At 42.8% G+C, this 25,867-nt stretch overlaps 1 protein-coding gene across 7 annotated transcripts in view; it reads right to left on the bottom strand.

The window, feature by feature from the left end:
- Positions 1-25,867, bottom strand: part of APLP2 (amyloid beta precursor like protein 2) — a 55,241-nt gene that overhangs the window by 3,032 nt on the left and 26,342 nt on the right. For 2 of the 7 annotated variants that reach the window (XM_083479244.1, XM_083479246.1), the window contains exons 4-15: positions 18,591-18,703; positions 17,383-17,576; positions 16,604-16,815; positions 14,147-14,314; positions 11,438-11,568; positions 10,923-10,997; positions 9,156-9,314; positions 8,644-8,772; positions 6,142-6,241; positions 5,697-5,870; positions 5,092-5,127; positions 794-876 (exon numbers count right to left, since the gene is read on the bottom strand). In XM_083479244.1, coding sequence (XP_083335370.1) covers positions 794-876; positions 5,092-5,127; positions 5,697-5,870; positions 6,142-6,241; positions 8,644-8,772; positions 9,156-9,314; positions 10,923-10,997; positions 11,438-11,568; positions 14,147-14,314; positions 16,604-16,815; positions 17,383-17,576; positions 18,591-18,703 — 1,574 coding nt within the window. The remainder of the gene's footprint in view (positions 1-793; positions 877-5,091; positions 5,128-5,696; positions 5,871-6,141; positions 6,242-8,643; positions 8,773-9,155; positions 9,315-10,922; positions 10,998-11,437; positions 11,569-14,146; positions 14,315-16,603; positions 16,816-17,382; positions 17,577-18,590; positions 18,704-25,867) is intronic. The other 5 variants (XM_083479245.1, XM_083479247.1, XM_083479249.1 and 2 more) reach the window with 3 other exon arrangements.

Here is a 25,867-nt window from a genome sequence, read left to right as displayed (position 1 = left end):
GCTAATCAGGCCTCCTGTTCCCAAATAGAAGTCCCTACGTGTGTGCATTTGTGTGCATGCAGGGCTCCTTCACACTAAATATGCATGGCTGACAGGGAAGCCCAGCAAGATGCTGGTACAGCAGCCAGCAAGATGTAGGAAAGTTCAAGTGACTATCTCTATCTATCTATGATCTATCTATCTATCTATCTATCTATCTATCTATCTATCTATCTATCTATCTATCTCTATCTTGTTAGGTTATATTTGAAGCTTTCCCTGGTGGTGGAGAATGCTTGTGACGCGACATAGATGTCAGCTGGCTACATTTTAGTAGAATAAGCCTGGTTTGTGTTCCATCAACCAGATAAAGTAATTTGCCTCCGAACAAGCTCCTATTTACAGTTTTCAACAAGGATGCAGACAGGAGGTGCAAACACAGAGTACATCTCAGCATCAGCTCTAAACACTACAGCCTGCTACACTTGACAGAAGATGCTGCCACTCAAAATAGATGACAAATCTGTCGGTGGAACCTGTGCCAGAGCACCAAAGGGTTCTGTTCCGCCTCCCACATCCATAAAGCTGTCCAGGGCGAGGATGCTAGCTCTGCTTCCCTCACACTCCTACCCTTCTGTCTCTGACACATGCGGGAAGCCTGCGGGAGCTGCAAGTCAGTAATCTGCGCCTCCCCTGCACCATATGGAATGAGTCTAGTGACTATCAAGCAAGCAGCGGGCGACATGAAAGCAAGCCACATCTCAGGCTCCGTGTTTTCTGCAAAAAATAAAAATAAAAATGCAAAAGGGCGTACCACATTCTCGTCCAGCTTGTTCTTGCTGTTGATTACTTTCTCTTCTGCCCCAATCAGTCCATCCAGGTCAGCCATGCCAGATCCTGTGCAGAAGAAACAAAGGAGGAGATCAGATAATGGAAAAGGCCATTTTGTCCTGTCTGTATGGCACCCGGTCTGTATGGCACACTATGATTCCTAGCTTCTCGTATATATACATATTATTAGATTTTCTTATTATGCACTTGTTAGGACACCAAAGTGTTATGCTAGCAAGACAAACAATGAGAGGGGGGAGAGGCTGGCAAATGGGGGAAACATGATGGAAGTTTTTTCAGAAGGTTCAAGCACACACCCATTCTACAGTCAGCTAGTATGATATGGCACAAAGCAATGGGAGTCCAGGGGAGATGTCCCTAGAGGCTGCTATAAATGCCCCATGAAACCAGGATGTGAGCCAGCATGCAAGAGATATTCTTGCCACAGCAAAGTCAGCACTGTCCCTTTGGAAAGCCTGCACATCAGCAACTAACTAGAGAACGAGCCTCAAAGTCATTCCAAACAGCTCACCCACTGAGCAAACTTAATGAGTTCCTGTCCTGTATCTGGCACAAGTCCAGAATCAATTTCAAGGGAGGAGCAAATGAAGTTCCAAATATCAGTCAGCCTGTTCCCAATGAAACACTGCATGTGATAATGGAGGAGGATATCAACAAGCCCGCTCTGCATTTCCATTAAGACCTGAGCTTTCATACATTGATCCGGAGGAATAGCAGAAGAGACTGATGCAACAGTCAAACCACTCAAGTCACAAAGAGCATCTGAAATCTGAATATTGCAAAATGTCGGCAGGCATTATGGATTTGCAGAAGGATCCAAGGTAGCCACTGGATTCCTGAGATGCTCCACATATCCAAATTTTGCTTCGTGTGGTGCAAAGGAAATACAATATACACCAGTTAAACACTTCATAACTGATTGCACGTCTTGCCCTACCATTTGTTCTACTCAGGGACGAGTTCATGTATTCTGTTAGCAAGGTTCTTTGAGGGCACGTGAATGATTAATTGTGTTTTGGGGCATCTGTCACATTGACTTTCTTTTGTTTTTACTGCCTGAAAATGCCAAATAGTGGTGCAGTCACATTTTGCCTAGAGCATGTGGGCAAGTTAGACATTGTATAGGATGCCGACACCAAAGGAAGTCTAAAAACAGCAAGCAGAAAGAGACGAAGCATTGTGGTGGGGGACTGATCCTGCATCAAGGGTGCCAAGTAAACTGACCCAGCTCCCTTTGTGCCTATGAAATGAAAGCTGATCTATTCCATCTGCTGGTGACACGTTAGCTCATTTTAAAAGGCAAACACCTTCGTGGTTCAAGTACAGTAAGCCTACAAACTTACATGGGGGTTACATTCTGGGAAGCGCACCTAAAGCCAAAGTCACGTATAGTGAAAACACATTGGGTTAAATGGTGGGTGGGGTTGTTTTCCCCCCTTTCCAATTTTTGTTCTTTTTAGCTATGCACATAAAACTGAATGTGCACAAGTTAAGTGTGTGTAAGTTGCAGGGTCACTGTATTCTGCTCACCAGGCAGGCATAGGACGATAGGCACACTGAGGTATGCTCAAACAAGGAAGCCAATACATCTGGGCTAACTGTTGTGATGTACTTCACAAAGTGAATGTAAGCCATGTTAGCTTCCAAACCAATATATAAATATAGTACACAGCTATATTCGTGTCACATAATACATTGTCAATTTGCAGGCGTGATCAAGAAGTTTGCAGGTTTATCTGGGCCTTATGAATGTTTGGCGTTAATGTCACACCATTGATTAATATAAAATTATTTTCCAAAAACAGTATCATTGTTGACATTTCTATCCCCCCTTGAGTTCCTCCAAGGAACTCAAAGTGGCATGCATAATTCTCCGCCCCATTTATGGCTGAGCAAGGATATACACTGTGTGACCTTTTCAAGTGAACTACTTATGTACATTTATTTAAAGAGATGCTAAAGGATTTCAAATTACACTGTGGACATGCATGTGCCTTGTTCTGTCTCTATTGTCTATATGCATCCATTTTATATTTACATTTGCCATCTATTTCTACTAGGACCTCACCAACACCTTTAGGAACATTTTCTTGAAACTGAGAATATTAGTTTTTAAGGAAACAGTGCAAATATTAAAACCCATTTATTTAAAGCTGGAGTACATGTGAGGGGATATCCATATCAGAATTTATTTATTTCTTTTTTCTTTTTTCTTTTGCATAAGCACTGAATTGGTTGCAGAAAATTGGTTGTATTTAAACCAAAGTGCTCTATTTGGTCAAAGAACCCAGCTCACCTGTTCCACTAACACCTGTTCCATGACAAGGTGTCTGATTTTACTGCCTCTGCCTAAGTTGCTCAGGAAATGCCATTTCAGATTCCAATCATGCTCTAGGAAGTCCACCTTGCTCACTAAGCCTGGTAGCTTTTTTTGTGTGAAAGTCAATCATTGATATTTTCTAAAGACTTTCAGCCTAACCATTCCAGGTTAGTCAACCTCAGGCCTTTATAGGCCTTTCTCTGGCACTTCCAGTTCTCAGGAGCCAGCACAGCAAAGGCTTCGGGCAGGGAATTCAGCAGCTAAGACAGGTACCATTAGATAGTTCTGCACCATTTAACAGCCTTAAGTGGAATAGTTGTTGGAGGAAAAGCTCTTTATATCTCACATACATCTCTGGGTAAAAAGCAGCTCTAGCTGGCAGGCACCGTGCTAAAAAAAACCCCAACAAAACAGGAAAGGAAGGCAGGAACAAATGCACCACAGTTCACAGCTGCCTCAACTCAGCTGAGAATGGACTGCAAAATGTTCTGTTTCCTCTTGGTTTGGGTCAGCCGTGTTTACCTAGCGAGGTGAAGCTCACTCCAGGGCAGTTATGAAGACAGAACAAATCAGTTTCAATGGACAAGAGCTTCAATTGTATTCCAGGTTTGGAGGTGGCGATGGTCTGGATGTGGGCCAATAAATTGAGGCTGGATTCAGGTAAAACAGAGGTGTTATGTTTGCAAGGAAATGGCTTGCTCCGTACATGGTTGCTGCCCACAAGGAGGAGCAGGTGCATAGCCTGCAAGAACTCCTCAATCCATCATTTGTTGCTGGAGGCTCGGGTGGCCTTGTTGGACAGGAGAGTCTATTTCTAGCTCCAGTTGATACACCAGCTCCAGCTCTTTCTGCACAGGAATGACTTGGCCACTGGATTCCATGCTCTGGTGACCTCCAGATTAGACTATTACAATGCATTTCATGTGGGACTGCCCTTGAAGCTGGTCTGCAGCAGAACACCGGTGCTAGCTAAGGCAGCTCTCAGAATTAGCATAACCCTTTTCCTGAAGCAGCTGCACCGGTTGCTTATTCATGTTGAAACTTGATTCAAGAAGCATGAGACTTGCTAAGATTTTTCTAGTAGCTTCAGAGTCAGTAATTATAAAACAAAGCCTGATGCACTATAGAAAAGAGTAAAGAGTGTCAGTCCTTAATACCACTATGAGGTGCTGAAATGCAACACAGCCCACACTGAGAAGAGGACAACCTCTAAACAGTTCTTGCACCTTTTGTTCAAAAAGAAGCTTTTGCTACAAAGCAGGACTTGGAATGTAAGTAAGTAAAAATAAACACACCAGAAGAGAAACTGAGGAAAGGATCCTGCACATGGGTCTCCAACCCCAATGAAAGAAGGCTTGTGGAATTTGCAGCTGTGTGCATTTTGGCAAATATGCCTTGTCCATTGGAAACACTGTGGGTCAACACGCCTTGCAAGGTATTTCACACGGAATAGCAGTGTTCTGTCTTTCTGTACAGAGTAGGACATATTTTAACCTGTAGAATTCCAAAAGATCTGCCCAACTCAAGCTTTGTCATTCCATATAATGTTTATGATGAAGAACAGATGGGAAAGGGCAATTAAAATAAAACTGATATTTCACCCAAGTAGCTCTAAAAACTGATTAGCATTCACAACACTATGCTACTACCAATGCTAGAGAACACCAAACTCTCATATCTAAAGCCAGTATTACAAAGCTACCAACACTGTATGTATACCATTTACCATGTTTGGAACAATAGCCAACTAATCAGAGGCAGCCAAACTGACTCGTTCTGCACAGGGGGTGGCTACTTTAATCTCTTTATATGCTTTATATCAGCAGAAGGGAGGGAGGTGGAAGTTGATGTTATGAAACTAAAAGCAAAAGCTATCAGAACACACTGGAAAGGCAGGGGGCATGACAGAAGGCGTTTTGAGGGATCAGCTTAGAACCAACCTTTTTTCACTGGATGGTACAAATCCGGCTGAGAATCTATAGCAGGCGGGAAAACACAAGAACCAAAAAAAAAAAATAGCAGAGAAAGGAGATTAAGAGGAGAGAAAAGAAAAAGGCTTGTGTACGATTTCTAACTCAGATCCTGGGCAACATTTAGATTAGCGATTAATAGCAAGTTCTAGCTTCTTTTGTTTTATTCCAACTTTTGAACAGCAGAAAGCAAGCAACAGGTGCAATGAAACTGAGCTTGGGCTAAGGGCCCTATGAAAGAAAATGGGAATTAATTCACAGCCAAGCTTCAAAATAAAATAAGCATCCGGGGAAGAAAGCAAAGCTAGATCATTATTGCATTGTCATGTGCTAAAATTAAAATCAGAATACTAAACTTAAAAAGGAATATAGAATTGGAGGCGCCTCAACATGACAACGTCTGACACAATTAGAAACCAGTTGCCTGCTTGCTCTTTTGTCAGGAGCTACTTTTAAAGCAGCTCTGGCAAGAAAAATATCCAGAATAAAAGTGAGGACAAGTATCTTAACCTGGGTAGCTGATCTATGGCGTCAGCTCAGGCCAGATACAGCAGCACTTTCACAATTCTACATACCTTCATTTTCCAGTGAGGCTGGGAAAGTTTTCACCTGGAATGGACGGAAGGGCTTGCCATCAAAAAGGGGAGACTCTTCACTCTCTTCAGAGCTCACATGGACGTCCACGGGAGATTCGGAGATGGAAGATGTAAACTGGTCCATGTCAGCCCGCTGCTCTTGAAGGAGCTCATCTGTAATCAGTAGTTGCTCAGTTAGAAAGTGTTGTCCTATGAAGATGTTTCCAAGAAACTCAACACAACCTCTTGGATTCGAGTCAGGATTATTTTTATTCGTCTATGGAGGAAATAATTTGCTAGATACTCGGGGTGGAACTTTTCACAAGTATATACTTGGTTTGTACTGCTATTTTGTTGTTGTTGTTGTTGATCTCTGGTGCCAAAATGCTTTGGTGCTTTTGGCGAACTAGTTTAGGGATCGTAAAAAGAGGTCAAAGGTACTAACCAATCTCACTTTGGATTTCTTCTGCCACATAAGGTACCTTGTAGAGCAGGGACAGACTTTGGTTCATTCTCTCTTCAATCACATGGAGATGCGTCATCACCTACCAAGAGAGAGGGCAGAGTTCACAAAGAGTATCAATTCTATTTTTACTTAAACAAGTCTGCTCTAGAGATAAAGAGTTTTAGAATCCTCACATTTGCTGCCACTGGCTACTAGCCATGATGGCTATATTCCACCTCCACTGTCAGAGGCAGCTTCTGGGATTCACAAGCAGGGAGAGTGCTCTTGCACTCAAGTCCTGCATTTGGGCTCCAGAAGTATCTGGTTTACTGCATTCTGCATGGTAGATGTTTTAGTTTACTGTATTCTGCTGGACTAGGTAGGCCTTTGTCCTGATCCAGGAGGGCTGCTCTAATCTTTACATAGAAAGATACAAAGCTAGTGTTCATCGCCACATACTGTGACTGAGGAACCCATAAGATAACTATGCGCTGTTAGGCCACCTTAACTGGGCAACTCCGGCATTGGGTTTCACCCTAATACAGGATGTAAGAAAACTTTTGTTGTTGTTGCTAAAGCAATGGTGAGGAAAAGGAAAAGGAGAACAATAGCAGGTTCTCTACAGTGAGAAAAGACCCAGTTTCCCTGCAATTTAAGCCATAATCCTGAGAACCTCAGAAGTTTATCCAGTTGGATGCCTGGCAAGGGAAGACTCCTTCCAGACCCAGCAATAATTTCTATTATGTAGCAGAAGAAAAATCTGCATGAATCTATGTATAGCTCTATATAGATCTGAAGGGTCATGCTTATGCTTCCAGTACAACTAGCATAAAATAATACTCCCCCATAGTACATTACCCTAAGCAACAGCTTTCTCAGGAGAGGTTACGTAGCTTAACAGCACTTTGTTCAAAGCAGAGGCAGTAACATTCTCTTACAATGCTGGCCTTTGTTCAGGGAGGCTTGCCTGGACAAAATGGCCGGGTGTGGTTTCATATCTACAACCCAGGTTCCTGTTTCTGTACACAGGCACAACCTTTCCCACTGGCTTCTTGAATTTATGGCTACCATGTATTTGACCTGCAGAGGGTGCTGCACATTAATGGATTCTACGGAGCTGATATGGAATGCATTAATATGGATAACCAAGCTGGAACACTAATGAACTGTTTCTTATGGTCTGAAGTGTATCTGACTTTTAAAGAGAAGAAGGAAAGCAATTTAATTTTCCACGTGGCAGTCTGTCAATCTCCTGGATCGATCGAGGAGCTTGATGTGAATCCAAAATGTAAGGAATCGAAAGGGATCACCCATGTCCCTTGCATGTCAATTGGTGGACGACACAGCCTGCCCATCGTGGCCTAAGCCTCCAGTTTACAAGCAGGGACACTGCTCAATCAAGTGAGCTGGCTGTGTGAAGACAAGACTCCATCCCCTGGAAAGACAAGTTTGCATGGCACAAAAGGTATCCGAGTAGGATGGGCCAAAACTAAAGAACCGGGAAACATTTGTCAGTCAAATGACTAAAGGGGAAACATTCAGAAAACTCCCCAGCACTGGAGAGTACAAATGTGAATACACTTAGATCTGCAGCATGGATTTCAGCATTACCAAACTAAGCAATCTAAGCAAATGGGAAAGCATTTTCCACTGCTGCTGGGTGAAATTGGGTTCATGCTCCAGTCCTGCTTCTCAAGCAGACAATGTAAGTTACTGAATTCAACGCAAAATAACCACTTATCACCTTTGGCAGTTCTTTTCTTTGAAAGAACATCACTTGGCAGAGCTCAGAAGCAGAGCTGTCTAGCAGGAAGGCACCCATCTTACAGAAAACTGGCTTCCAGCTCTGCTAGTGACCTTGGCAAGGCCTTCTAATGCCTTCCCTTTTTTCCTTCTCACCCTCTCAGTCACAAAGACGTCAATCCTGGCTATGGAACAAAATTTAAAACAGGAACGCAAAATTGCTCAGAGAGGTAGCTTGGTGGAAAATGCATGAGAGAGTTGTTACAATTTCCTTTCCCCATATTGAAAAGAATGAGGAAAATTTGCTCCTCAAAAACGAAGCCTTGGGTAAGTGATCAAATGCTTCTATGCTTTGCCTCAAGACTCATGCTATACTTCTGCTAAGAAGGGGAGAAGGTTTGGGCAAGTAGTAAAAGCAAAAGATGCAGAGTCAGTATGGGCACAACAAAATAAATGATGCATCAGGGATGGGTGCTGTCAGTTCAAGAAGTGGCCATGTTTCATATATGTTCCAGCTGGCACCCAAAAGTAACCCCCGCCCCCAGCTGTGTAACTCTGGTTAATGTAAATAGGCACTATTTTTGTTTAACAGGCACATCCCATGTTAATACCAAAAATGCACAGAAGGACTATGGTTCATTGTGATGTCCAAACCAGCTCAAAGTCTGCACATTTCGGCAGAAGAGATAAACTGCAACACCCAGCTAGGTGTGGGTCTTAAAACGTGGGACAAAATGTTTCCCAGAGATTATTCTGTACCTGCGATTTCATCTGCGCTGCCTTTTCTGGATCAACAGCCAAAACGTGCTGGTAATGGCGGATCGTGTGCAGGCGGTCTTTGTTCTCTGCCCGGACGTAACGCTTCAGGGCTTGCAGGATACGGTGAGGCTGTAGGAAGTTAAACCAAACTGGTGAGCCAATAGAGAATGGAAGACTGTCCAGTGATTTCAACTGTGCCCCTTAAGGTCCAAAAATATTGTGATATAGCAAGCACAAGACACATGAGTTGCTGCAGCAGCACAGGCAAGAAGCTGGAGCTAGGCCAGGCAAAACATATCTGGACAGGATTCAGATTTATAGGAAAATTCAGCAGCCATTATACTAATGCTATACACCCAGAATGCCTACCTTACAGCTGCTCAATCAATTATTGCCTCTTTTCCCACCCACCCACCCTTTTCTTCCACTAGCTGTCAATGTTTGCACTTCTTCCAGACACTCCTGGCCTTCCCTTTAATGCATGTACTTGAAACATCCCAAGGGGAACGTACCCGCGGAGAATCGGTCTGCAGAGCAACTAGGTAATTTTCCAGGGCAATGCGACGGCGGTCATCCAGCATGGCTTCCACACGAGCGAGATGAGTCTCCACCAGCTGCTGCTTCTCACTGGCTGCTTCCTTCTCTAGAGATTTAGCCATTGCCTGGAATCGCTGCAGAAGGAAAATGGTGCAGTTAACAGGTGGCAAAGAGATTATTTGCTGCTATTCTGATTAGCTACTTTCAGATGCATTTAGTCAGACAGCACCTGAAAGACGCCTGGGAGACAGACCTATATCATGGTAGGTGTATTCTGCAGCTGGAGTAGCAGTCTTTGCAACTTAGTCCAAAACTGGTTTGGAACAGAAAATGCAAAAAAAACCTTGCAGTCAGTGGATAATCTAACACTGCAGTCACTCTCAGGATACAGAGTTGAATACCTATTTTAGCACTGGTGACCATTTGCCTATTCAGTAACAGCAAACAGGTTGAGGGCTTGCCAAAAGCCTGCCAATGGCTCAATTCAAATGTAGCCCAAAGCCAAACCATGGCTTAGTGCAAATGTACAGCCTCTCAGAGAGGAGGTGGTGGTCACAACATTGGAGAAGCAGAACAGCCACTTTCTCCTCTCCAGGAACCCATGCATTTCTGCTAAGGCGCTGTTTTCAAGACCCTGTCTCTAACCAGCTAGTAAGGAGAAGAAAGATGGGGTAGGCCAGAAAATCCATCCGAGTATCACTACTTGGCAGCCCTGCTGACCTTGAGGTCCATATTTGTTAAATTGAAAATATTAATTTATGTTGCTGTAAGTTTGTTTGTTTGCCTTATAACTGAATTGTTTAGTTGCTTATTTGTCCTGTTTATATGATTTTGTAATTTTTGTATATTCTTCCTCTCTGTTTATTTTTATTAATGTGTTCTCTGCTCTGGGATTGAAAACATTCAATGAAGAGTGGGCCATAAATACTGTAAATAAATAATGTCTGAACTGAGGGTCCAGCACCTTAACTACTTCCTAAGGTTCCAAACCTCAACCTTACAATCCTCCAGGATGAAGTGATTGAGCAGTTTAATTTTAGAAGAATAGGAGGCTGGTGGTTTTTTGCTACTAGCTTGTATGAAACTTTGCATTTTTATAAGGCTAAATTAGAAAAAATGGCATTTTGTTATTTTCTGCCATGAAGAGAAAACAAATTTGCTTATGCCACTGCAAACCAATTTAAAGGCAATAAAGGCAAACACAATTTTAAAAAGATAATAGAAGAAAATCAATTTGGAATTGTTCATTTGCAAATCATTCTGTTCTCTACATGTTTCTCGGCTGGTATGAACCAACTTCCAGGACACAACTAACGAAAAGCCACAGCAGATTTTATTCTCAAAACTATTTTACCAGGAAGGTGGTTTCCTCATCCTCATGGGTTTTCACCAGTTTTGAACAAATAAGATCTGTGGGTTCTTCAAATGGGCCACATCTGAGCACTCTCAGCTGAAGCAAACATGGCTGGTTTTCTACAGTTCTATTTTCACAAGCCACCAACATGCTCAGTGGTTGATTTCATCTTCTCCTACCAGCCAGAAGAGCAGTGGGTACTAAGGAGCACTGAATCCAAGAATGGAAAAATAACCCCATGAATGAGAAACAAGACATCCCTAGGTCAACAGCTGGATGGCAAAAACAGTTAAGTTAGTGGTCTTATTCTGACTGTTGGGAAACTGTAAAAGCCATCCATCCATTCATGCTCTGGGAGAGAACAACCCACTTCACTCTGATAGTTTACCTGCATGAGAGTTTGCCTCTCGGCCTTCGGGAGATTCTTAGCCTGGCGCTCTGCTTCTTCCCATTCCTTCTTCACCTAAACAGGTCAGAAAGAGACACAAATTTGGTCCGTAAGGGCAAGCGTGGCTGATCCATATGTAACACACCAAGTTCATTTAGGTTATTTAATACACCACTCAATACAATTTCCACAGCTGTTTCCAATATAAACATATTTTTAAAAACAAAAACAAAAATACCAAAAACTATTTGTTAAAGGTTTAACAGAAAGCTGCAGAGAAAAAATCCTGTTGTGGAAAGACAATTCTAATTTAGGCTCTCAAGGGAGCAATTTGGCTTGGAGGGTTTATTGCTTTTACTATCCCAAAAGATAACTTAAAAAAATAATACTTGGCCCAACTAAAAAGCAAAAGCCTGAAGTCGATGGCTTGGAGACAGCTGGCTAACCACAACGAGGTTGCAGAGTTGAATTTGTAGAACAAGGGCAGCCCTGCTACAGTTTAAGAGGAGGCTCACCCGATCCATGCGGTTGTGATGTCGAACCTCTAGCTGTTCTTTTGCTTTCTGGAAACGGGCATGCTCATTGTCGTCAGCTGGTGTTTCAAAGTAGACATCCACATCATCAGTAGGCACAGGAGTAGGAGGAACTGGGGAGATGACAGAAGACAGGACCCGTTGTGTCAATGGCCCTGGATCAGTCAGCTGCTGCTGTAACTAAGGGTGCCAGGGCAGGGGGAACATGCTGCCAGTGGTTCCCCTCTCAGAAACAGGCTTTAACAATCCCTTCCAGAACTCCTTTCTCGCTTCTATCAATTGCCAATTTCCTACAGCACCTCACATGGTATTACAGGAAGACAAGTAACATATCTCTAAGACCACCCCATTCTCCAACAGTGGGCAAGTATTATGCAGGATCAGTAACCAAACCATTGCTTAGAATGCTGCTTTTAATCTCGCAAGAGGTTTATGCAAGGCTGCATACATTTGTTGCTCAGTGAAACTACCCACAGATCGTTAGTGCAGAAATGTCCAGATTTTTCAGATATTCAGTCCCCAAGGAGAGATTTACACACTTCAAACTTCATTTGCCCCCAATAGCTTTATCAGGTGATATGGCATCTCTCTCTCTCTCTCACACACACACACACACACACACACACACAGAGAGAGAGAGAGAGCGCTATGCAGCACAAAGAAGCACAGTAAAAACATTGACTTGTGCAGCAAATTGGACATCTTTCCAAAGTGGAAAGGATGAGACTAGACCATATTTTTGCCATTAGGACTTTCCTAACTGTTGTTCATCCTACAGTACAGTGGTACCTCGGGATGCGAACGGGATCCGTTCCGGAGCCCCGTTCACATCCCGAAGCGAACGTAACCCGTGTCCGCGCGGGTCACATTTCGGCGCTTCTGCGCATGACATCATTCTGACGGTCTGCGCATGCGCGCGTGGCGAAACCTGGAAGTAACGCGCTCCATTACTTCCGGGTCGCCGCAGAGCGCAACCCGAATTTGTCTAACCTGAAGCGTATTCATCCCAAGGTATGACTATATTATCTTTAAGTGACAGGTTGTTGTTTATGCCTTTTCCAGCTTATCGCTGGGGCATGGTCTGCATCCTGACCCATTCTGAAGCAAAGAGCAATTAGTGTTAGGAATCATCAAACCATCTAGGACCAGGATATCTGAGGGACTGCTGTCTCTCATATAAACCTGCTTCTGTGCAGAGATCAATAGTCCTGGCTCCTGGAACCCATGCTATCTGAACCAATACTGTGACCGGGGACAGGACTTTTTCCTGTTGTCGCAACCATTGCTTGCATTCCAGAGTTTGAATTCTGATATCCCCCCCCCCCCAGATGACAAACAGAATTATATCTACTTGGGCTTCTATCTTCTTCCTCCAGAAGCATTTTAAAAATATTGTTCTTGTTCAATTATTTGGTTAGCTACCTTGCATACATTTGGTAAAAAGATGGGGTACTAATGTTTTAAGGAAATAAAAATATACTTTAAGTAAATGAGAGCCATCACTCAATATCTATGCAAGAATGAGTTCATCACAAATCCTGATCACCTGGATCAATCCATTTTGAAGTCAATAAATCTCATATCAAATTGAACTGCTTTCAGGCAGGAAGATTTTGTTCACAGAACTGCACATTTCATCCAATACCTTGTATAAAGCCCTGAGCGGGAGTCGCAACACGGCACTCTAACCCACAACATTTTTAGTTCAGCATGGTAAGCATTAAGTGAAACAGTGGCAAGACAGCACACATTGCACATGTAAAAAGGCATTCTCTCTCTCTGCAGATGGAAGCCAAGACTGGATGTGTCGCATACTGTTTAGTGTTTCTGAATCAGGCTTTGATATGGAGGCTCCAATTTCCACCCCCAAATCCTTCTCGGATGGGATGAACTTTTGTCCAAAAAGCTCCTGACATCCGCATCTTTTATTCCACCACTTCAATCAGATCAACCTAATCAAAAGCATTTGCATGGAACCCATTTTGTAAACAGGATTACTGCTGTATAGACAGACTGCCAAGCCCTAGAAAGCACAAAAAAGGCCTTTCAAAAGGCCTCTGCAACAGCCAAAAAGGAAAGTGCTGGAATTTAACAATAACTTAATTTGGGGGGGGATATTTTATTGTGAGAGCAGGCAAAAGCCTCAAGCTATCAAATAGAGTCATCAAGCTGTAGCTCATATTTCTAATGGTGCAGAAAATGAAGCAGTATCTTCCATTCAAAAAAAGGGGAAGGGAGGGAGAGTACCAGTGTGTATCTCATACCAATAGCTACATATGGAGGAAGTGTTTGAAAAGATGCAGGATTCCATGGGAAGGGAGTAAGAAAGGAGGTCAGCTGAGGTGAACAAGGGCAGCAGATTTAACAAACAAAAATGTTCAATTCCAACTGCAAAAAGTAGAAAGGGATCAATTGAGCCTTCATTGACCTTGCAAAGGTGAGATGCGTTTAGAAAAGCAGACCAGTGTGTGAAGGGGAAGCCAGTCTTCCCAAGCTGCAGAAACATAAGCTGGATCTAAAACCTAAAGCAGCACAGACAAGAAAGACTACTGCAGGACAGACAGCGTTTCAGCAGACACCAGGATTCATAGAACAAGGCTACACACAGCTCTTTCCTTGACCTGGTCAAGGATGAGAAGACAGACAGGACAACAGCTTGCTGCAAGAGGGCAGGTGGGAGGCAGGACTTACTCATCTTTTTACACACAGCCATACAATAGTCCTCTGACTCAAAATTGTTCCTGTTTCCTCCGCAGCCTCCATATATAAAGCGAATGCACTTTTTCTTGTACATGTCGAAGTACCAACGAGGCATCACAGACCGGCAGGGACCTGTCATCGCCTCCTGGGAGCAGACAGCTGTGTGGGAGATGGTTAAAGCATCAGCTGGTGACAAGCACAGCTTAGCTAAGCTATTACAACAGCAGCGATGGCTCTAGGTTAGTCTTAGCTGAAGAACTGACATTTGCCTGGGGTGCTACAGATCCATTATCCACAAGCTTCCAGTTTTCCCATCACTGATAAGAAAAACCTGTTTACTAGGGCCAAAAGTAGGCCCAGTGATGATAACGCTATCCCGCTCAACTTCATCTGTGCCACTTCCACAAAGGGGAAGTAGGAAGAAAAAAATATTTTGCAGCACAGAAACATCTAGGCCACATTGCACCATGCAAACAACTGTCCCAAAGCTTCCATTCAGTTCATGCAAAAGTCGTTCTGTGGTTAGCAACCAGGTTGGGCAGGTTATGTGGCGAAATGTTTTATTCTTCCTGCTTCCCAGAAAGGACAATATTGGTGGACGAGGGATTTCCTTTCCTGCCTCAGTTCCTTCAGCTCAGCCCTTCCCTTTCTCAACCACAGCTAATGCTTTGTGTCTGCCACCTCTCAGCAGCTTTCTTTGGAAACTAGGTAAATTGTGCAACTTGGAAAACTGACTGTCTGAAGAATCCACAAATACTAATTTGAGCACATGAAATGGTCATCTACTGTGGAAAGTAAGCCCATAACCTCATTCAGGGGTGGGTGGGTGTGTCCTAAACAGCCAGGCCACACTGGTTAAAGGCCTAGAACATTGTAAGAAAAAGACCTTCAATATGATAGCAGATTTGGTAGCTTCAACCACTCCCACCACTAGGGGTTCAAGAGTGGAATCATTCATGTCTTATTGGGTTAGAAATTCCTAAAAGCTGAGGCTCTGCCCTAGTTCTCACTTATGGTGATAAACCTGGAACGCACACGGTAAATTTAAGAGGGGAGTGTGAATTTGAGACCATTTCTTTCAAGCATTGAAATACATCCACATAATATGGATGGCATTCTGTACTCCAACATATTTGAATGGAAGCTTAGAAACAACTTGACTATTAATGCTACCCACATAGAAGAAAGTTACTTTTGGATTTAAAGCCTACTTGCTGATAAGGTTATAAATTTAAGATTGAAAATTTGGTCTTCTACATAGCAAAAGTGTATTTGTCATAAAGTGTATTTTGTCATCTGAGGAACAATTACCGAAGGCAGAAGCAAGGAGGCTAAAGCATTTCATCATTCCTCAAGAGCATTTCCTGCTGCATGGCTTCCTCTTGGCTATATATTTGCACCGTGTTGAGAAGTCCAAAATTTGGAACTGACATACATCAGTCACAAAAACTGGTGCACCTTAATCCCATTTGCTTCACATTAGAGAGGCTTTAGGAGACACTGGCTAACTAACAGCTGTTTGAGTCAGAAAAATTATGTGTGTGCGTGTGTGTTTGTTTTCCCCAAACCCTGCCCCCCCCCAACCACCAAAAAAAGTCTGACTACTCAATTGTCGTTTTCGGGTTATTGTTCTTTGAGGAAGAGTGCTTACTTGGTGCAATTTGAAATCTTGAAGGTATCATACTGAAGGGGGAAAGCGTGACCAGCTAGGAAAACATGCAGATCCAAGGTGGCCCTTCCACACGTACTAAGCTTTACTTCCAGCAAGTGAAATCATGGTATTCTGAAAGATTACCAAAGAGTTTGTACCTGCAAGGTTACAGGAGTTGCTGGCATCTGTTTGACAATCTGAATTTATCCACATTTTATGCCGATACCGTTAACTGGCCTGCTGTAAATGTCACTATAAGAGCATGTAGCCAAAAGCAGAACTGCTTATACTAAGCTTGCGCCACTTTGGGATAGATGGGCTGACTGATGGATAAACTGTAGCATACATAGAAATGTATAAATGACAAACCATTTGATCATTTTTGATAGTATTCTTCCTAGTTTTTCTATGAAGGAGAAAATCTGAATAACTTTTCACCCAAGTAACCCATATTTTAAAAACAACAATGTTTTGATTGGCAATGTTTTCCAAAATTAGATAGCAGAAAGCTATTTCAAAGAGAGAGTCCCAAGAGAGAGTGCCAGAGGTAAGAGTTGCCAGTGATACACTTGGCAAGTAGGCACTGTATGTCCCACAATTTGGGGGAAGGAAGAGACTAGTCTCTAATGAATGGCATACAAGCTCTTCTCCACTGACCTATTTGGCAATTAAAACATCCAAATAGGAAAAAGGCTACTAGACTAGAAGTGGAACATTCAACATATGGATTGGCAAGATCAATTTGACAGCTACTGGAATAAAGAAGAGCTGAGTGAAGCTGTAATGTGGCTGTTTACCTTTCACATCACTCATTATTTCCTTCTCAGCAAGCGATTTCTCATTGCTTGGTTCTGTCGGAGGCTCTTCATTGTAATCTTTATAGCCATCGTAATAGTAATCCCGATCTACCACCACTTCTTCCTCATCTTCTTCCTGTTCCTCCTCTTCGTCATCCATTGTTGCTATTGCTGCTGTGAACTCTTCTGTATTTGCCTCAGTGGGGAACTCACTACAAAAGATACATACAATTAGAAGGCAAACCAACTGCTATTTGCAGGCATGAATGTGCAGCAATTTGGCTTCGAGTCTCCTCCCCTCAACTTTAAAAGAATTGGAAGAAAAGAATGGATGCACAACCAACTTCAGGTCTGGAAACTACCCTATTGCATCTACACAAGCTATTGTAGCAGTGGCCCCAAGATGGGCTCTTAAGTTTTATTATATGGATCTATTTCCAAAGACTCACAGGAGCCAGCACCTCATTAGTCCATGACCCTCAACCTGCCCACCCACACTTAAGAGGCCCAGGAGGAGGCAGGGGGAGAAGCAAAGAGGAGCACAGAATTTCAAAACATTAAGTTCAACAAAAATAAAACCCATTTCTTGAACCAGGCAGACACCCCATGCAACAATGCTAATGATCTATGGATCGTAACAAGCTAGCATGATTCCATCCCATGTTTATGCTCTTAAGGTGGCCCTAACGTCTCCCAATGATCCTCACAAAGCTTTTCTCTGCCCAACCAATGGGAAGAAAACATTGCAATAAAATGTGAAATGAGCTTGTAACAATTACCTTTTGTAACTGTCATAGTCTTCATCCTCCTCCTCCTCTTCCTCCTCCTCCTCTTCTTCCTCTTCCTTGGAAAGAGCTTCATCAACAATTTTGGCCTGAGGGCAGCACACATACTCTGTGCCATGGAACTGGTCTACTCCGCAAGGAAGCAGCATGCCATAGCTGTGCAGGATCATCCCCTCAGTCAAACAGGCCTGGAGTAAGTATTAAAAGCAATGGGTCAGAACAGAATCTCTTGACTGTTTTAATGCGTGAACCTCTTACATCATCCCCCCCACACACAATTAAAGGACGACATACAGATTTTGTATAGCATTGCACCTTAGGCTAGGTTGCAAAGGGTCACTAGATCGTCTGCCATAAAATTGCTGATTGTTTAGAAGTGGTACTCAGGATAGGGCAGTGAATGTCAACAGACGAGGAAGGTCCATGCCTGGAAGCTGAAACTGCACATAACATCTAAGAAGTAAGATACCAACTTGTTGCTGACTCAATAAGACCTTCCAGCAGGGGTTGGGGCTTTATAGCTTCAACAGCCTTGGTGCAAAGTTACATATCAATGCAATGCACAATTTAGCTTGAAACCAAAGTTGTGCAATTCAAAGTAATTTTATGAAGAGCATATACTACTTCTGCATTTTAAACCAAAGAAGTGAAAGGGTGAATATTCCTTATCATTCTAGGAATCACACTTTAGAAGCATGTTAAGATGATGCTCAAATAAAAATCTGAAAATAGATCTGCCTTCCAAAAACTTGGACCAAAATCTCCAGTGTTCCAAAATAAGAACCCTGAAGCCCCAATCAGGCTACTATGTCCTAGTAGCAAGGGAGTCAAATGTCAACAGAACTCCACAGTTATAACAAACAAAGCCTGCATGGAACTGGCACAAACTGGAGTTCTCAAACTGCTAACTTAGTGAAATCATGACTCTGTGGAAAACAGGTTGTTGTTTTGCTTAGTAAATCAGGCTGAACAATGATTTACACCCAGGATCTCAATTGCTTCATTTTGGTGGCTCAGTATTAGTCAAAAACTTTGTAACTTGAAGATATTCTTCAAATTCGTTGCAAGCTGACCTCCCCTCTATTGCTCCTTGAAAGAAGAAAGGCATTTCTAATTCTGTATTTCAAGCTTTCTCTCAAATACCACTTTATGGTATCTTATGGGAGAAGGCCAGGGCATTCCTTCTCTTGCAGCCAAGTTACCTCTTTTGATATAGTGTGCCAGTACTGGTGGCTTTTACACACATCCATCCGCTCCCTGTGGAAGAACCGGCACTTTTCTGGAACCAAGAGGACATCACTGACAAACTCCCCCACTGTGAAGAAGAAAAGAGCACAAGTCAACTGCAAAATCATATCTCACACACAAGTCCCAAGCTTTACTTTCTAGTTAGAGACATTTATTTGCATCTGATGAAGTAGACCATCAACCTTAAAAACTTATGCTACATTAAATTTGTTAGCTTATAAGGTACCACAGGATGCCTTGTTGATGCTACTAAAGTTTCATGTCTCAGAAAAAGATGCAACTGGATCCATAGGAATGGTAAAATATCTCTATATTTAGAAGGCCTCTCAACTGCAAGCATTTTCATTTTTATCTAGGAGCTCAGGATATTAAATTAATTCAAACAGGGAGAAGACATGGCAAAGGCTTTTAAAACATGCATTTGGAGGTAATTGGAAACTTGAGATTGACATCAAAATCCAATATGTCTCCTCAGAAGTAAGTCTCACAAATAGGACTTACCTGTGAGTAAGCCCAGTATGAATAGGTCTGCACCCTAAGCTATTTCAACTTTTTCTCTGAACACCCAATACTATAAGAAAGTTAACCAGAAAGGAACAACCAATACTCTGTTCTCCAATAAAGGCTACAGCATTGGCCATGTTCACATGCCACACTAAGCCACAGTCCATCTTAAACAATGAACATTCTTCTGCTCCCATCTCACAAGTGCTGCATGGGCAGTACAACCAAGCCATATTATGGCCCGTCATGTTGTACAAACACACATTGCTTTAAGTCAGAAATAAACCACAGTTTGTTCTTGATTGGGTCACATTCACAATTAAGCCAGGGATCAGTAACCTTTTGGGGCAAGCAGGTATATGTACAAACTGGAGAAAATGTTGCCAGGACCACACACACATTGCATACATACACAATGACTCTTCCCCCCCTCCCCACTCAGTAATTAATTTGAAAATGATATTTTTGCTTTTATTCCCAAGCCTAGGTTGGGGGCAGGGGGACAGGGACCTTCCTGGAGTGTGCAGCTGGCGAGGAAAGAGTTAACTTTCCTTTGCCAGCTTGCACACTCCAGCAAGCTTGTACTACGCCCAATAATTAGGCTTGGAAAAGTCTTGTTGGAGCCATTATGACTTAGCCTGACATGTGAACTGTTGTGACGTGGGGTTTGTGATTTCAGCTCTCTTGACATAATATGCTGGAGACAGTTCTCTAGTAACACTTCTTTATTAAAGCAACAAGACTAAAGACTGGGGAGAGGAAAGCTACATTTATAGGGACAGGGGACTAGCTAGAAAGGATACATTTTGGAGGGAACAATATCAGGCAATCACAGTCCTGCCTTTTGGAGGAAACCAATAAGACAGAGGATCCAAATACAGCAGCTTAAATGAACCAATAGTAGCTGTACCCTCTGAAACCAAAAGGCAGTTACTTTACCCCAATGCAAATACAGACAATAATAATACAGATATAAAATCCTTTGACTCAATACACAACATGAACCACTTCACTGTCCAGTATCCAAGATGGACATGGCTATTATTATTACTAATGCTATTTTTTAACACTTGTTTAGTGCTAACAGCATGCCAAGTCCTACATGGAACATTATGTCCACTGGACACTACAAGACTACGCAAATAGTATTATGCCACCTTTGCAAATGCAGGGAGATTCTGAGTTAAGGCCCATTCAAGTGTGCTGCTCAACCTCATGCATTTGGGAGTCCCAATGTTGCATGGGGCCTATATCCTATGTGTCCCACTTATCTTCTAAGCTGGGTTTTAGATGAATCAAGAGAAAGGGAAAGGGAAGAGTGACAAAAGTTAGAAGAAGCTGAGACTAAATAAAGAAGCTGCAGAACAGATGAGGCAATAAGCAGTTGAATAAATGTTTGAATAAAAAGCAAATATAGCAGTCAGTTTATTTATATATGACATTTTTCACAAATCCACTGGGTTGCATCCAACAAAGTTCTATTTAGAGCAGGCCAATTAAAACTAAAAGGTCTAAGCTAGTCAAATTTATTGATTTCAGCGGGCCTACTCTGAGTAGGTCTCACATTGGACACATCTCAATGTTTTCTGTGGGTCACAGAAAACAGACAATTAAAACACAGTAGCATAAACACCATAATAAAAAGCATAATAGGTTGTAATGTAGCATTGACAAATGAATTAACAGTTTATTCAAATCATATAAAAAGTTCAAATAAGCATAAAGCATACTAACATGTCAATTAAGAGCATCTAATACTAATAATATCAACAGCATTATAACCATATCAAGCAATCTCTTCAGGAGTTCATTTAACAGCTCAAATCAAGTAACAAGATGAAAAGATACAGCAGTCTCCAACCAAGGCAGCCGAAGCATTATTTATTTATAAAGTTTTTATACCACTTAATAAAAATCTAAGCAGTTCAAATAAAAAATACAGGTTTCAATAAAGTGTAATAAAAGCTAGATAAATTAGATAGATGCAAAATACAACTGTGTATCACAAATAAAACTGAGCAGGGTGCAAAGCAAAAGCAAAATGAAAAACCAGCTTGGTCCAGGAGAGGCAATCCTGCTTAGGGAACCTGGTCCCTATCTGCTTTAAGGAAAACATTGAATTTGGCTCAGTAGCTAATAGGAAGCCACTTGTTGAAGTACAGGTGTTTGCTGGGCTACAGCTCCCATCATCCCTGGCCAGGGGTCATGCTGGCTGAGTCCAGCAAGATCTGGAGGGCCACCAGGTGAGCCACACCTGCTGTACATAAACAGCGATGAGGTGGCAGCTATTCCAGCAGTGGGAGAACTGGGAAGCAGAGCTCACTCCTCTCCCTCAAACTGTCACCTGGGGGGAGCCATTCCATCAGACCACCTCAGTGGGAGAGACAGGAAACAGAAGGCTCAGTCCACCAGCTTTTCTGGAGGCCAAGCTCCACCAGGTGCCTCCTGCCCCTGAACTTTGCCAACTGGTCCATATAGGAACAAATGTTTAGAAACTGGTGTCTGGGTTTTGGTTTTCCCTTGTGTGTTGTGGATTTTTGTTTTGGTTTGTTTTTTTAAGTGTAAGCCTATGAGTAGGTATTGTCTTGTTTTGATGGTACGTAAGATGTTCTTGGAGCCTTTTTGGCTGAAGAGTAGGATATAAAAATGTTCTAAAGAAATAAAAAGTAAAATAATTAAAAGTCCTGCTTTCGTTTGAGGTAAGACTCCCACCCACACTGGGATTCCAGCTATACCCCCAAATCGCAAGGTGAATTCACAAGGCTCTTTAAGAATGCTACCTAAGGGATGGCAAGGTTGGCCCCCACCAAGGGCCCAGGCTCAGGCGGGCACACAAAAATTGCACCTCTCCACTCTGGCTCTTCTAGGAGCCTTGGCAGAGCTCCTTGCCAAGAGCATGAGGGGCACCAATACAGCTCCTTGCCAAGGGTGCAAAGGAGCCTAGGTACGCCTCTGAATGCTACTCTCCAGTGACAGAATGAGATCCGCCTCTCACTGTGATCACCAGCCAAGAAACGGTGTCTTCACTACAACCTCTCCTCCCTCTCATGCCCATCTCTAGGCAGCAAAGCTCTGTGAGAGGCAAGATGGGAAAGGCCTCTGCCTGGGGTGATGACCTCATTGCTAGTTCAGTTCTCATTAAAGCATACAGTGCTCAAGGTAGCACAACACGCCTCATGCCCCAAAAGCAGACCTGAGGCTGACGAAATGAGCCCCCTGTGATCCCCCACAAGCTTCTGTAGCTGCTGAAAAAGTTACAGTTCCTGTGCAGTTTCATCTCACAGCACTTCACTTCGGGTGGGGCAAGGGAAGTGGAATCAGGAGTCCCCTGATAACAAATACTACAGTGGTACCTCAGGTTAAGTACTTAATTCGTTCCAGAGGTCCGTTCTTAACCTGAAACTGTTCTTAACCTGAAGCACCACTTTAGCTAATGGGGCCTCCTGCTGCCGCTGCACCACCGGAGAACTATTTCTGTTCTCATCCTGAAGCAAAGTTCTTAACCTGAGGTATTCTTTCTGGGTTAGCGGAGTCTGTAACCTGAAGCGTATGTAACCTGAAGCGTATGTGACCTGAGGTACCACTGTATCTCCATCACCACCCTGTACCAGAAGTGACATGATAAGGGCCAGAGAAGCTATGCCACATGTAGACGTGTGGCAGAAAGCACAGCAGTGAGGGGTGGGACTAAGGAGCAAGGGTGTGGGGATCAATGGGTATTTCCTGCCATAAGCAGAAGCAATTCTGAAACCAACAGTATTAGGCAAGTGTTCCTATATTATTCCACAGCACCAGAATGACGCAGCCTGCTTGGATGAGCTAGTGTGGTGATAGAATGGAATTCACCCTTGGCTTCCTTGAAATGGAGAAGTGCAACAACAGAGCCCAGAGAAGGAAGCACGCCACCACCAAGTAGCCAAAAGGCAACCAAGGCCTAAGAAATATTTATTTTTTATTGTATTTATAGCCCAACTTTTTTTCCTCAGGAGCTCAAGGTAGGGTGCATGGCATCTTCATTTAATCACCACAACAACCCTGTGAAGTAGGCTAGGCTGAGAAGCAGTGACTGGTCCAAGGTCACCAAGCTTCATGGTCACGTGGGGATTCAAACCCTGGTCTCTCAGGTCCTAGCCCAGCAGACTAACCACTACACCACACTGGCTCTGTAGCAGCTGCTTGTGGCTCGCAGCCTCCTGGGTCTTGAATCACAACACAGAAGTTCACAGTGCAACATGCAACACTGATTTCTTATTTATAATGTTCTTCTGAAGAAGAAAAAAACCTGCAAGGAGGAGTCCTTTTAAAAGGAAAGGTGGGATAGAAACGCAATAAAAAGAAACTTATAGATTCCAGTGCAGTGTTTCTCAAACTTGGATCGCCAGTTGTTGTTGGACTACAACTCCCATCATCCCTGACAACTGGTTCTGCTAGGTAAGGATCATGGGAGTTGTAGTACAAGAGCTGGGGATCCAAGCTTGAGAAACACTGCACTAGCGTTTCTCACCTGCTTTAATGTACGTAAAGGCATCCATGCCAAAAAGCCCAACATTATTTGCTACTACAGTTTCATTTAACTTGCTGCCAACTCTAAACTGTTCCAAAGTCTGCTTTGACTTGGTATCAGAGCCAAGAACATGGGCTTGCACATCTACTCAGTGAGGACAATGAACCTGGAAAGAAATATGTCTCCAGTATATCATCTTATGGAAGCCAGAATACAATGTGAATGAAGTTAATTTTAGAAAGGGCACACGTGAATTCCAACTCAGCTGTGCAACTAAAGAGGTTTCTCATTCCTGTTAAAATTATCTCCTATATTGAAGGATCAGTAGTTTTTAAGGAAGTAACCCAAGCTGCGGTATGCATGTCTTTCCTTCAAGAACACTGCTAATAGAGCTAACACTTCACATTTAAGCCAGACAGATGAGGCATTTCTAGTCCACGCAGCAGCTTAACCAAACAGTCTACGTATAGTCTGCTTTTTCTTCTTCACCAAGCCTAGCTCTGCTCCCACTCCCATCAACCTATTGTCTCGCATATTTACAGTTCAGCAAGAGTGCCAACTGCGCCTCATTGTCCACTGCCATAGGAAAAGGGAAACCAGAGGAAAAGCAAAGCAAATTATCTACAAGGAGTATGAGGTTAAGTTTCCACCTGCAGCTGAAATTCTGTAAAAAAACAAAACAAAACTGAGGCTGCACAGAAAATAGAGAAGGAGCACAATCACAGTAGTGGCCTATTTCCATTGAAAACTAAATCTTTCGCAGGCCAAGTTCATCTGTTTAGCACTCTAGAAGCACATCTTATGCTTACTGACTCTGCAGAGAATTTCAGAAATCTCCCACAATCTGAGCTCACTTTAATTTTTTTTTTAAAAAAAGGATATTGATACATGTGACTGACTTAGGAAACTGGAGAAAGCCTCTCACAATATGGCCATGCGGAGACAGACTCTCTTTGCATGACATGCTCCAGTGGCAAACCATTGTGTTGCTTGTCAGGGGTCACCACGTAAAGAGTCCCCACTCTGCCAGTCTTGCTTTTAACAGCAGAAAAACTCTTTCCCCCTCGGACGCCATAGAAATGATGGCCACTACCTGCCTGCAATGGCACAGGGGAAAGCTCAAGCTAGGAGTTTATACAATGTGTTGCCCCATTTTGTTCATTTTCACCTTTAAACCACATTTCACAACCTAGGGAATCGATCTGAATAAACTATGATCAGGGATGAGACATAAAAGATCAGCAAAACAAATACCGCACTAAAAGGACCAGTCTTAACACAGCCATTCACCAACTTGGAGAAGGTGCCACAGAGGCAACTTCAGCTGGCAATTGTGAGAGGTACGTCCCATGAGACTCCAGAGCAGGGGTAGGCAACCTAAGGCCTGTGGGCTGAATGTGGCCCAATCGCCTTCTCAATCCAGCTCGAGGACAGTCCAGGAATCAGCACATTTTTACATGAGTAGAATGTGTGCTTTTATTTAAAATGCATCTCTGGGTTATTTGTGGGGCATACGAATTTGTTCATTTTTATTTTTCCCCCCAAAAAATAGTCCAGCCCACCACATGGTCTGAGGGACGATGGACCGGCCCACGGCTGAAAAAGGTTGCTGACCCCCTGCTCCAGAACAACTGAGACAGGACTTTTCATGCTTATAAGGCAAAGGACATTCTACTGGCAAGACTTGAGCTACCCAGCTTAAGGAACATATGAAGTGGCCTTATACTAACTCAGACTGGTGGGCTCTTCAGCATTATATACTGACTGGAAGTGGCTCTCTGGGACTTCAGGCTAGGGTTCATAGCAAGCTGGTACACTATTCCTTAATTCTAACAATATGCCCACCCCACCATCTCTCTCTAGGCCCCTATTCTGTACTTGGCTCCAAACTAATGGACCTCAGAGTTCAAGGAAAAAGTGAAGGAGAATTCCTAAGCTTGAAATATGCCCACCCTGACAAATGAGAACAACCAAAACTCCTTTCTTGGGTAGCTCTTGAGTTTATGAAAGATCCACTGCGTTTTCTTAAAATTTCAAGTTTCATTTTATGCCCAAAGACTCCATGCAAGTAACAATATCATACTTAAATCAACGACAGATATGAGCCTTACCATATTAATTCTATTAATTAAAACCAGCCAGAATAAAAAAATATAAAAGGTGTTCTATGCACTCTCTGCATAAATATTTTTAACATTTGAAAGAAACACCATTGGCATGATC

This window comes from Podarcis liolepis (genome assembly GCF_965112155.1).
Source record: "Podarcis liolepis genome assembly, chromosome: 16".
Taxonomy (NCBI): Eukaryota; Metazoa; Chordata; class Lepidosauria; order Squamata; family Lacertidae; genus Podarcis; species Podarcis liolepis.
The sequence above is the reverse complement of the archived record's forward strand: the minus strand, read 5'-3'. Positions and strand labels throughout refer to the sequence as shown.